Source organism: Mauremys mutica, chromosome 1 (genome assembly GCF_020497125.1).
Source record: "Mauremys mutica isolate MM-2020 ecotype Southern chromosome 1, ASM2049712v1, whole genome shotgun sequence".
NCBI lineage: Eukaryota > Metazoa > Chordata > Testudines > Geoemydidae > Mauremys > Mauremys mutica.
In genome coordinates this window covers 226,884,437-226,897,188 of record NC_059072.1, presented here as the reverse complement: position 1 = coordinate 226,897,188, position 12,752 = coordinate 226,884,437, and the positions used below count along the sequence as shown (strand labels likewise).

At 42.4% G+C, this 12,752-nt stretch overlaps 1 protein-coding gene across 7 annotated transcripts in view; it reads left to right on the top strand.

Annotated features, from left to right (window-relative positions):
- Positions 1-12,752, top strand: part of REPS2 (RALBP1 associated Eps domain containing 2) — a 158,004-nt gene that overhangs the window by 104,195 nt on the left and 41,057 nt on the right. For all 7 annotated transcript variants that reach the window (XM_045021781.1, XM_045021377.1, XM_045021638.1 and 4 more), the window contains one exon: positions 2,440-2,576. In XM_045021781.1, coding sequence (XP_044877716.1) covers positions 2,440-2,576 — 137 coding nt within the window. The remainder of the gene's footprint in view (positions 1-2,439; positions 2,577-12,752) is intronic.

Below are 12,752 nucleotides of genomic sequence, written 5' to 3'. Positions count from 1 at the left end.
CCTCAGAACCCCTGTCTAGCATGTATTGCATAACCCACAGGTCTGTATGTGTTTACGTGTTCCCCTCTGTGCCTGATCCACAGAGGATATGTGTAGAGGATAGAAGTTGCATTTTGCAAAGGATTTCAAAGTTTCAGAATTTGGCTTTGTTTTAATTAGGAACAAAACCTGAACATTTGAAATTCTCTGCAGAGGAAAATTCAAAAATTCTCTCCACCCTCCCCCCTTTTTTTTTTTAATTTTGATTTCATTCAAATAATGTTGCAACAGGATATTGACTATTTTAAAACTCAAATTCCTGCAAAATAGACAGCATTTCGAGTTTGATAGACCTGCATATTGTGACAAATATGGTTCCCTTGAAGTTTATCTGACCAACTCTAGAGAGGAGTCTGTTACTGCTTTTAGCTTAGTTCGGTCTATAGAGATTCATGCTTTTAGTTCTGGAGGTCCCCAGTTCAGTCCCTGGTGTCAGTCAATATGGTGGCCTTCAAGTAGCATTGTATTAACTCTGCAAGGCCAGATGCATTTTTGCCTCCTAGGCACGACTTTACAGTTCCTTACAATGAATGATAAAGTATAAAGCTGCCTGTTTTTTCTCCAGTATATCTCCCCTTCCATTGTTTATTGTATAGATTTGAAGTGCAATATTTTAAGGGCCTAATCCAAAGCCCTCTGACTTTAATGTGTGTTGGATCAGATTTTAAATGAGCTGGGTTGGAGGATTCTAAACCCTGGGGTGAAAAATGCAGTGGAAGCAAAGGCAACATGTTGCATGTGAACTCTGAAACAAGTTTGGTTTTACCTCGTGTGTATTGGTTTAATCAAAAATATAAGATTGCAGTTGCCAGTGTCCAACCTGTTAACAAAGAATTGCCTACTAACTACTGCCAGTTTGGCAAAAGCTGCTGATCCATTTTCCCATTAGTTGGAGTTTTTGCCTGTTGTTGCTTAATCTTTTTTTGTCTTGCTTGTCATGCGTAATGTGTTATAGTAAGTATAACACTTCATGTTGTCAATTCTGATTTGAGTAAAGTCTGCAGCCTTGCAGAAAAAACTTGTGACTCCAACAGCAGAAATTATTGGACTCCACTCAAGATAATGAAACTTGTTACAAGTGTTTAGAACAGACATTGCATAATGCACAGGCAGTATCATGAAAATGGATCATTGTGAACGGTGAATTCAAGTGATACATATATTGCACCTATGAATAGACAGTCACATTCCAGTTTAAGGCATGGTAATGTGAGTTCAAATAGTTTTGCTTTGTTGTCCAACCACTTAATTATTAGTTTAGGCCCCCAAATTACCAACTAGCTAGCTCATTGGCTGAAGGAGAATCATGTGATCTGAACCTGACAGCTCAGATTGTCTCTGCTACAACAGATTTAGGGCAAAAAAAAACCTGGGCTTGTCTGGCCTGATTGCTGAAGGAGGTACAGATTTCTCCTCCCTGAAATGGTGAGGGCAGACAGTGTTTCTAATGCTGCTCTCCCCCTGGAATTCCATTAGAGAAGGACAGCTTTTTTAATTTCCCCAGTGGTCTGTAGGAGCCCCATAAGCAGGCGCTGTGAGGGTGAACTGAGTAAGACTGGGCACCTTTTTGGCCAGTCCCGCTCAGCTGCAGACCCTGCAAAGGAGATGGGGTTGCATATTTGTTGCACTGTTACAGATCCTCTCAGGGAGATTTTGCATTGCCAGCAACCCTGTTACAGATCCTCTCAGGGAGATTTTGCATTGCCAGCAACCCTGTGCCCGGGGTTATGCTGACAGAATACATCAAAACTGCAGGCTGAAAGTAGTCTCCTGCCAGGACACCTTGTTATTTTAAGTACTACAACTTATGTTACAGTTAATGCAACATTTTGGCTGCATTTATTTATTTTTGTGCTTTTCAGAATTCAGCCATACTGTAGGAAATAAATATCATAGTGAAAATGCTTCAGAAGCAAGTTAGCACTTTTAATATACTCCTAGCGGCAGCCAGAGCCCAACATGTTGAGAGTTCAAATTAAAGTTTATGGAGAAGGAGAGGAAGAAAGTTGGTAGAGAGGAAAGAAATTTTCATTCAGGTGTATTCAAGATAGTTACTATAATTATTCTGCTGTTGGCTGAGGTCACATGACCTTCTGAGTTAAAGGAGTGGAGCCTGAAGCTATAAAACTAAAACAATGAGGCTAAAAGGCATGTTTAACACTTGTACTTGTTCTGTGTGTTTAAAAGTAACCCTCCCACTCTCTAGAGCAAGAGTGCCCTCCGTCTGTACCATCTAATATTATATCCCACTGCCATCAGCTGCCCTTTCAATCCATGAGGCAATGATGTTCCACTGTAAAGCTCAACTCCAGTCAATATTTACTACATTTGTATACATGAATGGTCTAAAAATATCAGTTGATTTTATTTTCCTTTTGAGATTCTTTTATTTTCCTTTAGGTCCTATTCCAGCACATCTATTGAAGATGCAATGAAAAAGGGGGAAGAGCCCCCTATGCCCCCACCAAGGCCGCAGAAATCACATTCCAGAGCCTCCTCCTTGGACCTAAATAAAATCTTCCAGCCAAACACACAAGGTAAACATTCTTATTGCTTATCACTCAGGTTCTACTGTGTTAGGTGCTTCAGAAATACATCTATTCTAAATAGCTAGCTATCCTTAATAAATATTTACATATACAACTGTTAATGTTACCAATATATTTCTGCATCAGATGTTGAGAAGATAATCTTATATATATTTTCTTTGTTGTTCACTGAGGCTATGATTCAGGAAAGGATTCCTTTTCGGGAAAGCAGGATGTCCCATGGAAGCCAATGGGATTTAAGCACATCCTTAAGTGTTTTCCCTAACTAGGAAGGCACTTAAGCACATAGTTTCATAGCTAAAATATTGTTGTTAGAAAACATGTATGGTAGCACAACATTAAATAATGTTATTAAACAAAAAATAAAAAGTTCAGTATTGGTGTCAGCAAGTAGTAAAATCATACAACACTGTGCATATGATCTAATCTTTTCTTCTTATAAAACTGTTCACTGATGACTAAGCTTTCAAGATAACACAGTTTTCAAACATAGTGCAAGCAGTTTTTGCAGTGAAAGAAAGCAGCTGGAACAGCTTTAGTGTCTTGAAGCAGAAGTTTTCCAAAACTGATTTTGCAAGATATCCTTAGGTACAGTTTTCTACCCAACATCAGTTATATAGACCATTAGTGTATTTACTCAGGGGAAAATAGGTGAATTTCTGCATAGGTTTGTACATAACAGGATCTTGCTTTGGTTCAATAATACCAATATAAGACTTTGGGTTTTTTAAAATGAGATTACTAGCTCCTTGCTTACCACATTGTCTTTGGTTTAGCAGCTGACAACATTAATCCTCACTGCTAGGTTCACCATGTATTATTTTTCTTTTTCTTTTATTATTTTATCTTAGCTTATGTAGGTGTGAGGGCCAGATCACAACCTACTATTTATTTTATTATTGCTGGGCAAAAAATGGGAAATGTTTTCATGAAAGTGTTTGCCAAAAAATTTCCCCTTATTCCATGAAAATGTTCAAAGTTCAAAAATTCTTGACCAATTCTAATTACTCATAGACTTTAAGGCCAGAAGGGACCATCATGATCGTTTAGCTGACCACCTGCACATTGCAAGCCACAGAACCTCTCCCTCTCACTTCTATAATAACCTCTGTATGTGTTATTGACATCCTCCATTACTATTTATTTCTATTGCAGTAGTATCTTGGGGCTCCATCTTGCTAGGCTCTAGGCACACATGTTGGTGTCTCCTCCAAACAGTGTACAATCTAAGTAAAATAATTCTTATGTGGAGGAGATCCTTTAAGCATGGATCTTCCCTTCCACACATGGAAAAGAGAGTCAGTTGCCTTCTGCAGAGACTTCTGAGGGTCTGGCAATCCAGGAAAAGGAAGGGATGGGTAGTAGCTGGGGAAGTGTGATTGGGGCAAGAGCAAGGATATACATGGGGTTACTCATTGTTCCCTTGCACCAGCATGCCCTTAAGTGTTTCTCATAGAAAACTAATACAACCAGAAAATGTATTTGCCACATGTGGATTTGGGATTTGCCATCATCCTTACTGCGAAACTCTGGGTGCCACCACCAGCTGGGGAAGTTCTTATAGCATGGATCTGTCAGATCCATGCTGCAAGGTGGGGGGAGTGTGCCTCCATGTGGGTGGATAAAGGATGAAGCTAAATATAAAACAGGCCAGGGCAATAATCACAGAATCGTGGGACTGGAAGGGACTTTTAGAGGACATTTAGTCCAGTCCTCTGCACTCATGGCAGGACTAAGTATTATCTAGACCAGTGTTTCCCAAACTTGGGACGCCGCTTGTTTAGGGAAAGCCCCTGGCAGGCCAGACCGGTTTATTTACCTGCCGCGTACGCAGGTCCAGCCGATCACGGCTCCCATTGGCCGTGGTTCGCTGCTCCGGGCCAGTGGGAGCCACGATCGGCTGGACCTGCGTACGCAGCAGGTAAATAAACCGGTCTGGCCCGCCAGGGGCTTTCCCTAAACAAGCGGCGTCCCAAGTTTGGGAAACACTGATCTAGACCATCCCTGACAGGTGTTTGTCTAACCTGCTCTTAAAAATATCCAATGATGGAGATTCCACAATTTCCCCAAGCAGTTTATTCCAGTGCCTAACTACCATGACTGTTAGGAAGGTTTTCCAACCTAACCCCGCCCTTGCTGCAGATCCCTTTCTGCAGTACTCCATCCTAGGCAGTCATTTCCTGTTTTGTACATGTGCAACTGAATGTTCCTTCCTAAGTGGAGTACTTCGCATTTGTCTGTATTGAATTTCATCCTATTTACTTCAGACCATTTCTCCAGTTTGTCCAGATCATTTTGAATTCTAATCCTATCCTCCAAAGCACTTGCAACCCCTCCCAACTTGGCATCATCCACAAACTTTATAAGTCTATTCTCTATGCTGTTCTGTATCATTGATGAAGATATTGAACAGAAGTGGACCCAGAACTGACCCCCGTGGGACCCCACTAAATATGCCCTTCCAGCTGGACTGTGAACCACTGATAACTACTCTCTGGGAATGGCTTTCCAACCTGTTTTGCACCCACCTGTTTTGCTCCATCTAGACTTGCATGAGAAGGTCATGTGAGATGGTATCAAAAGCCTTACTACAGTCAAGATATACCACATCTACTGCTTCCCCCAACCCACAAGGCTAGTTACCATGTCAAAGAAAGCTATCAGATTGGTTTTACACAATTTGTTCTTGACAAATCCATGCTGACTGTTTCTTACCACCTTATTAACTTCTAGGTGTCTGCAAATTGATTTCTTAATTATTTGCTCCATTATTTTTCCGGGTACAGAAGTTAAGCTGATTGTTCTGTAATTCCCCAGGTTGTCCTTATTCTCCTTTTTATAGATTGGCACTGTATCGGTCCTTTCCAATCCTCTGGAATCTCTCCGGTCTTCCATGACTTTTCAAAGATAGTCACTATTGTCTCAGATATCTCCTCTATCAGCTCTTTGAGTATTCTAGGATGAATTTCATCAGGCCCTGGTGACTTGAAGACATCAAACTTGTCTACTGTATATACTCGTTCATAAGCCAAATTTTTTTAGTAAAAAAGGGAAGCACCAGAGAAGGGTGTCGGCTTATGAACGGGTATAGGGAGGGAGAAGTGGGACACAGCCCCTTCCCCCAACAGAGGGGGCAAGGAGAGGCAGCAGAGCCAGAAGGGAAGAGGCGGGGCCAGAGTTTCTCTGCTTCTGGCCATGCTGCTCTCCCCTCAGCCTCAGAAGCAGCTGCAGCTCCAGGGCCGGCAGCCTGCAGCCGTGCCGCTCGGCCCCGTCCGCCCCAGAGCAGCCTGTGGCCACGACGCCTGGCCTACCAGAGCACACTGTGGCCATGCCACCCGGCCCAGCCCGCTGGAACATGCTGTGGCCACGCCGCCAGGTCTGGTCCACCGGAGCAGCTCCAGCCAGGCCAGAGACATCTTCCCCTGGCCCTCCCCATATCAGATGGGAAGGGATGGGATGGGATGGGGAGAGTGTGAGGGTACCAGGCTAGGGGTGGGGTCATGTGGGGGGTGGTCCCAGGGGTTAGTTCCCTGACTCCCAGCTTCTTCCCCTCCACCCCCCACCCCCCAAAAATTTTTCCCCACCAGTTGCTGTCCCAGCCCGTCAGAGTAAGCAGCTGGCGCGCCGGGACACTTTGTTTACTTAGGTTTACCTCTGTGCCTGCGGACGCTCAAGGTAAACAAACCATCTTGGCTCACCAGAAGCTTATCCTGATGGCCTGAGAGCCAAAGTTTGCTGACCCCTGAATGATAGGGTCGGTTTATGAACGGGTTATAAAAATTTTCCATTTTTATTTATCCATCTTGGGGGAGTCGGCTAATAAATGAATCGGCTTAAGATTGAGTATATGTGGTAAGTCATTTTAAACCTGTTCTTTCCCTATTTTAGCCTCTGATTCTACCTCATTTTCACTGGAGTTCACTATGTTAGACGTCCAATTGCTACTAAACTTTTTGTGAAAACCGAAACAAAGAAGTCATTAACCACTTCTGCCATTTCCACATTTTCTGTTGTTATTTCTCCCCTCTCCTCCCACCCTCATTGAGTAACAGCCCTACCCTGTCCTTGGTTTTCCTCTTGCTTCTAATGTATTTGTAGAATGTTTTCTTGTTACCCTTTATGTCTCTAGCTAGTTTAATCTTGTTTTGTGCCTTGGCCTTTCTAATTTTGTCCCTACATACTTGTGTTATTTGTTATATTAATCCTTTGTAATTTGACCTAGTTTCCACTTTTTGTAGGACTCCCTTTTGATTTTTAGATCATTGAAGATCTCCTAGATCAGCCAGGATGATCTCTTGCCATATTTCTTCTCTTTCCTACACAATGGGATAGTTTGCTCTTGTGCCGTTAATAATGTCTCTTGGAAAAACTGCCAGTTCACTTGAACTGTTTTTCCCCTTAGACTTGCTTCCCAAGGAATCTTACCTTCGAACTCTCTGAGTTTGCTAAAGTCTGCCTTCTTGAAATCCATTTTCTTTATTATGCTGTTTTCCCTCCAACAATTCCTTAGAATCATTAACTCTATCATTTCATGATCATTTTCACCTAAGCTGCTTTCCACTTTCAAATTCTCAACCATTTCTTCCCGATCAAATCTGGAACAGCCTCTACCCTAATAGCTTTCTCCACCTTCTTAAATAAAAATTGTCTCCAATACATTCCAAGAACTTGTTGGCTAATCTGTGCCCTGCTGTGTTATTTTCCCAGCAGATGTTCCCCATCACCACCAAATCCTGTGCTTCGGATGATTTTGTTAGTTTATAAAAAGCCTCATCCACCTCTTCTTCCTGGTTAGGTGGTCTGTAGTAGACCCCTACCATGACATCACCCTTGTTTTTTTACCCCTTTTATCCTAGCCAAAGACTTTCAGCAAGTCTGTCTCCTATTTCCATCTCAGCCTCAGTCCAAGTATATACATTTTTAATATATAAGGCAACACTTCCTCCCTTTTTTATCCTTCCTGTTCTTCCTGAGCAAGCTGTACCCTTCTATACCAGTATTCCAGTCATGTGTATTATCCCACTATGTGATGCCAACAGTCATAGTTGTGTTTATTAACTAGCATTCCAAGTTCTTCCTGCTTATTCCCCATACTTCTCGCATTAGTATACAGACATCTAAGATACTGATTTGATTCCCTCCTATGTTCCCTTTTGTTTCTCCCTTATTATAACAGCCCATGCTCCCCCACAGATACCGACCCTTCTCCCAGGTATCCATATTTTTGACTACCTGTGAGCTTTTGTCTCCTGCCCCCATCCACCCTAGTTTAAACCTCATCTCACTAGATTAGCTAGTCTGTATCCAAACATACTTTTCCCCTTCCTTGAAAGGTGGACCCCATCTCTACTTAGCAGTCCTTCTTCCCGAAAGAGCATTTCGTGGTCAAGGAAGCTGAAGTCCTCCTGGTGACACCATCCTTTCAGCCAGGCATTCACCTCCAGGATGCATCTGTCTCTGTTAGGGCCCTTGACTGGAAGGATCGAAGAGAACACTACCTGCGCTCCCAACTCCCTCACACCGTGGTACTCCCAGAGGCCTGTAGTCACTTCTGAACTGCTGAGGGTCATACCTCACAGTATCATTAGTGCCCACATGGATGAGTAGCATGGGGTAGTAGTCAGAAGGCTGGAAGATTCTTGACAATCCCTCCATAACGTCTCGGATACAGGGCTCTGGCAGGCTGCATAACTCCCAGGATGCCATGTCAGGCTGACAGATGGGTGCCTCCATCTCCCTCAGATGAGAGTCACCAACCACCACTACCTTATGTTTCCTCCTGGGAGTGGTGGCTGCGATCCTTCCAGCCTTGGGGGTACATGGCTTCTCCTTCTCCACCTTTGGGGGCGATTCCTCATCGCTCGTTGCCAGAGCAGCGTATCGGTTTTCCATCACCATGGTGGGTGAGATGGGAGTAGGGGTGGTACACTGTCTGCTGACAGAAGTAACCAGCAGCCTCCCTGTGACAGGACACTGGACACGTTTTAAAACAGTTTTACAAAATCTGAAACTAGATAATGATTAAAAAACAGGAAAGTAGATAAGGTTTAGAAAATAGAAAAGAACAATAATTAGAAAATGAGATGGCTTAAAAACTGAAAAAGAAAAGACATGAATAAAAATGATAAATGGACATGAAAAAATATACTAAAATAGTATAAAATGTATTAAAATAAGTATATGGGCAAGGGATTTAAAAATAAAGCAAGTCTAGCAGGCAGTGTGCTTTACATCACTTCAGACATTTTCCTTGCTTGCTTGTTTTGCCTTCCCATTTTAGGGCCTGACCCAGCACATATGTAGGTGAGTAACTTTACTCTCGTGAGTGAGTTACTCACTTGGTGTTTGTAAATTGAGCCCCCTGAAGTGTGAACACTTCATGGCTGGCAATATTTTTTCTACATGCTTGGAAAGTGCTTAATTCATTTTTGGATGCTACTGCAATATATATTAATATGACATAACATTATGTATGATTAACATATGAAATGTGCATGTCTATATTAAGAACCTGAGTGTCTATAAAGGGGTGTGTGTGCACATCACACACTTGGACACAATTTGAGGGGTCAGGCCTCATTTTCAGAATCATGCATTATATCTTAGTTTAGGAGAGCCAGGACGATTTTTTTTTTCTTACACCGACAGCATTACACACTTGCTAATATGAAAATCTGTTGTCATGAAAGACGCATAAAAGTGAGAAGGAAGGCAGCTGCCAAGGAATACAGTAAGCATCATTCTAAAGTTTCCAGTAATTTTAGTTTGAGGTGCTACTCCTCTTTCATGTTAAAAACCATACTAAATGCTTCATTAATAAAACTGTTTATGGCACCTCACAACTGAATACATTATGGCAATTTTATTCAATAAAAATATGTCACTGTCATTTCGTTAGAAGTGCACAGCTTGCTGTTCTTATAGTTTGAGCTAAAGAATACTAAGTGCCCAGTATAGACTGAAGATAAATAAAATCAGCAGCCACACTCCTGCATGTTAATCATAGTATGCTGGAAAGTAGAAATGGAGGAGATCCATTAGACTATGTTGGGCTTGATCCTGCCAGGTATTGAGCACTTTCTGAGTGCCCCCTCAGCTCCTTCGGGATCATTGAGGGTTCAGGGCAAGATTGAATCCCTGCTATATGAATGTATATACTTGTGTTACAGTAGCATCTAATTGGCCCCAATCAGAGGTCAGGGCCTTATTATGGTAGGCACTCCACATACACACACATGCACAACCAAAAAAGTCCCCTTGGTAATGCAAGTGTAACATGAACGGCCATACTGGGTCAGACCAGTGGTCCATCTAGCCCAGTAGCCTGTCTTCCGACAGTAGCCAATGCCAGGTGCTTCAGAGAGAATGAACAGATCAGGAAGTCATCAAGTGATCAATCCCCTGTCGTCAACACCCAGCTTCTGGCAGTCGGAGGCTAGGGACACCCAGAGCATGGGGTTGCATCCTTGCTCATCCTGGCTAACAGCCATTGATGGATCTATCCTCTGTGAACTTATCTGGTTCTTTTTTGAACCTGTTATAGTTTTGGCCTTCACAACATCCCCTGGCAAGGAGTTCCACAGTTTAACTGTGCGTTGTTTGAAGAACTACTTCCTATTATTTGTTTTAAAACTGCTGCCTATTAATTTAATTGGGTGACTCCTGGTTGTTGTATTACATGAAGGAGTAAATAACACTTCTTTATTCACTTTCTCCACACCATTCATGATTTTGTAGACCTGTATCATATCGTCCCTTAGTCATCTCTTTTCCAAGCTGAAGAGTCCCAGTCTTTTTTAATCTCTCATACGGAAGCTGTTCCATATTCCTAATCATTTTTGTTGCCCTTCTCTGTGCCTTTTCCAATTCCAATATATCTGTTTTGAGAAGGGGTGACTGGAACTGCACGCAGTATTAAAGGTGTGGGCATGCCATGAATTTATATAATGGCATTATGACATTTTCTGTCTTATTATCTATTCCTTTCTTAATAGTTCCTAACATTCTGTTAGCTTTTTTTAGCAGATGTTTTTCAGAGAACTATCCACAATGACTCCAAAATCTCTTTCTTGAGCGGTAACAGCTAATTTAATACCAGTCATTTTGTATGGTTGGGATTATGTTTTCCAATGAGCATTACTTTGCATTTATCAACATTTGTTGTCTACAGTAGTGCAACCTCCATTCTGATTTTAAATATCACAATGATTTTAAAAAGAGACACACCCTCCCCCCAACTACTTAGGCATTTCAACATAAATGATATCTAGGATATCTTCTTGCTCTGTTCCATCCTTATGATGGTAAAAGTTTATGCTGGCTTGATTCCTTGGCACAGTACAAATACAATTAAAGCAGATTTTATCGTAGAAATAATTTGGGATAATGATTATATTCACCTTTTCCCCTTACTCCCATTTTTCTTATGATTTTTGTCTTAAGTAATTTTATTTAAATTTGAAAAAGGGAACTGTTATTAATGAAAGCTTTTAAATGATTTATTTTAAATTAGTTATTTCCTCATGTCTTGCTATATCCCCATGTATCTGGGAATGAAGGAGTACTCTGTGACTGACCTTGTGCAGTACTACAAAATGTTTTGAGCCGTGTGTATACACACTTTTTTGGGAGTGGTGTGGGGTCCATCAAGAGAAGTGATTTTTCTTTCAGACTTATAGTTGTTTAGAATGATGTGCCAAAGTGACATAGGCCTTTACCTCAACATTTTAAAAATAATTAAGTGGGGTTTTAGCATGCATCTCCTGCCTAGTTTACTGGAAGCTTCACAGTTAGTTTTTTGCCAGTTTGAAAATACAATGGTTAGTGCCATACTGCTTTGTCTATATCTGTTAGCTTTGCCATATGAAGCTTTGGGGTATCATTCTTACATGAGATATTGGTAGAGACAAGAATCTTTATGATGCCTAAAATTAAACATGGGACACAATCTCTATTTTCCTCTAGTCTCCCAGAATCTGGTAAAACCAGCCTCATCTACACTACAGCTTCCGTTGTTGCTATGATTGGTGGAGAACTAACGGCTCCAATTTTCCTGGGTTAGATGAGGCTACAGTGGTAGCCACCTCCTCCTCTGGACTCCTTGCCAATTCTCTTACACCAGATAAGTCAAGTAAGAGAGCCGGGATCCAGTGGCCATTTCTACCTCACCACCGCCTGTGGAATGGGGAGAGTGCAGCAGTCTTGGGGGCTGCTGCACTCTTAAGGTGTGATTGAGCAGCCCGAGGAAAGGATTACTGCTTCTTCGAGTGACGATCCCTATTACATTCCACTGTGGGTTACACATGCGCACCATGTGCCTGGAGTTGGAAAATTTGAAAGTAGTGTCCGTTGGTCCACGTATGCGCCCTTACTTGCTGCGTGCTTCTGTCCGAGGCGAAAAAAGGATGGGGCGGACCGACCGTGTCTCCAGTTTCTTCTCCCCGCCACATGGTCCGGGTTGGAGCCTTCAGTGTAATTGTCTCTGACGCAGTTTTAATAATTACAGTTACGAATAGTTTTATCAGATTTAGCTGTAGTTTTACTAGATTTATTTCTTTCCTAGTTTTAGTAGTTACTAGTTTTAACAGTTAGATTAGAGCAGACTTGGGGGATTTTCCCTGTCCCCCGCAGAACTCCGGGCTTCAAACTCTGTGCTTCTTGCCTGCAATCCTTCTCCGTCACTAACAAACACCAACTCTGCCTCTACTTCCTGGGAGAAGCTCAGACCATGGCTAGGTGCAGTATTTGCCAGTCCTTTCCTAGCTGTACCCAAGAAGTCTAAGCACTTTGTCTCTGCAGGCATCTCGTGGAGGTGGCCATGAGGCAACATTCAGACCCAGGCCGGGGAACCCCCCATGTATATTAGCTTGATTCAGCAAGGAGTGTGCCTCCTGCTGCTACGTCTGACTCCGGTGCTGGTGGAACCACCCCCAAAGGCCCAATGGCAGAGCCTAGTCAGGAAATTAGGAAGCAGTTCCATGCTTATTGGAGTAAGTCTTCCTCCAAGTCCAAGAAACTGGACATTCCCTCCACCAGCTCAGCACAAGGGGACATAGCATGTTCTAAGTGTCACAGGCATGAGACAAAGACCCACAAACAATGGGATACAGCGGTTCTGGGCAGTGAACTGTCGTACTGCCATCTCTGGCACTTCACACAACGTGA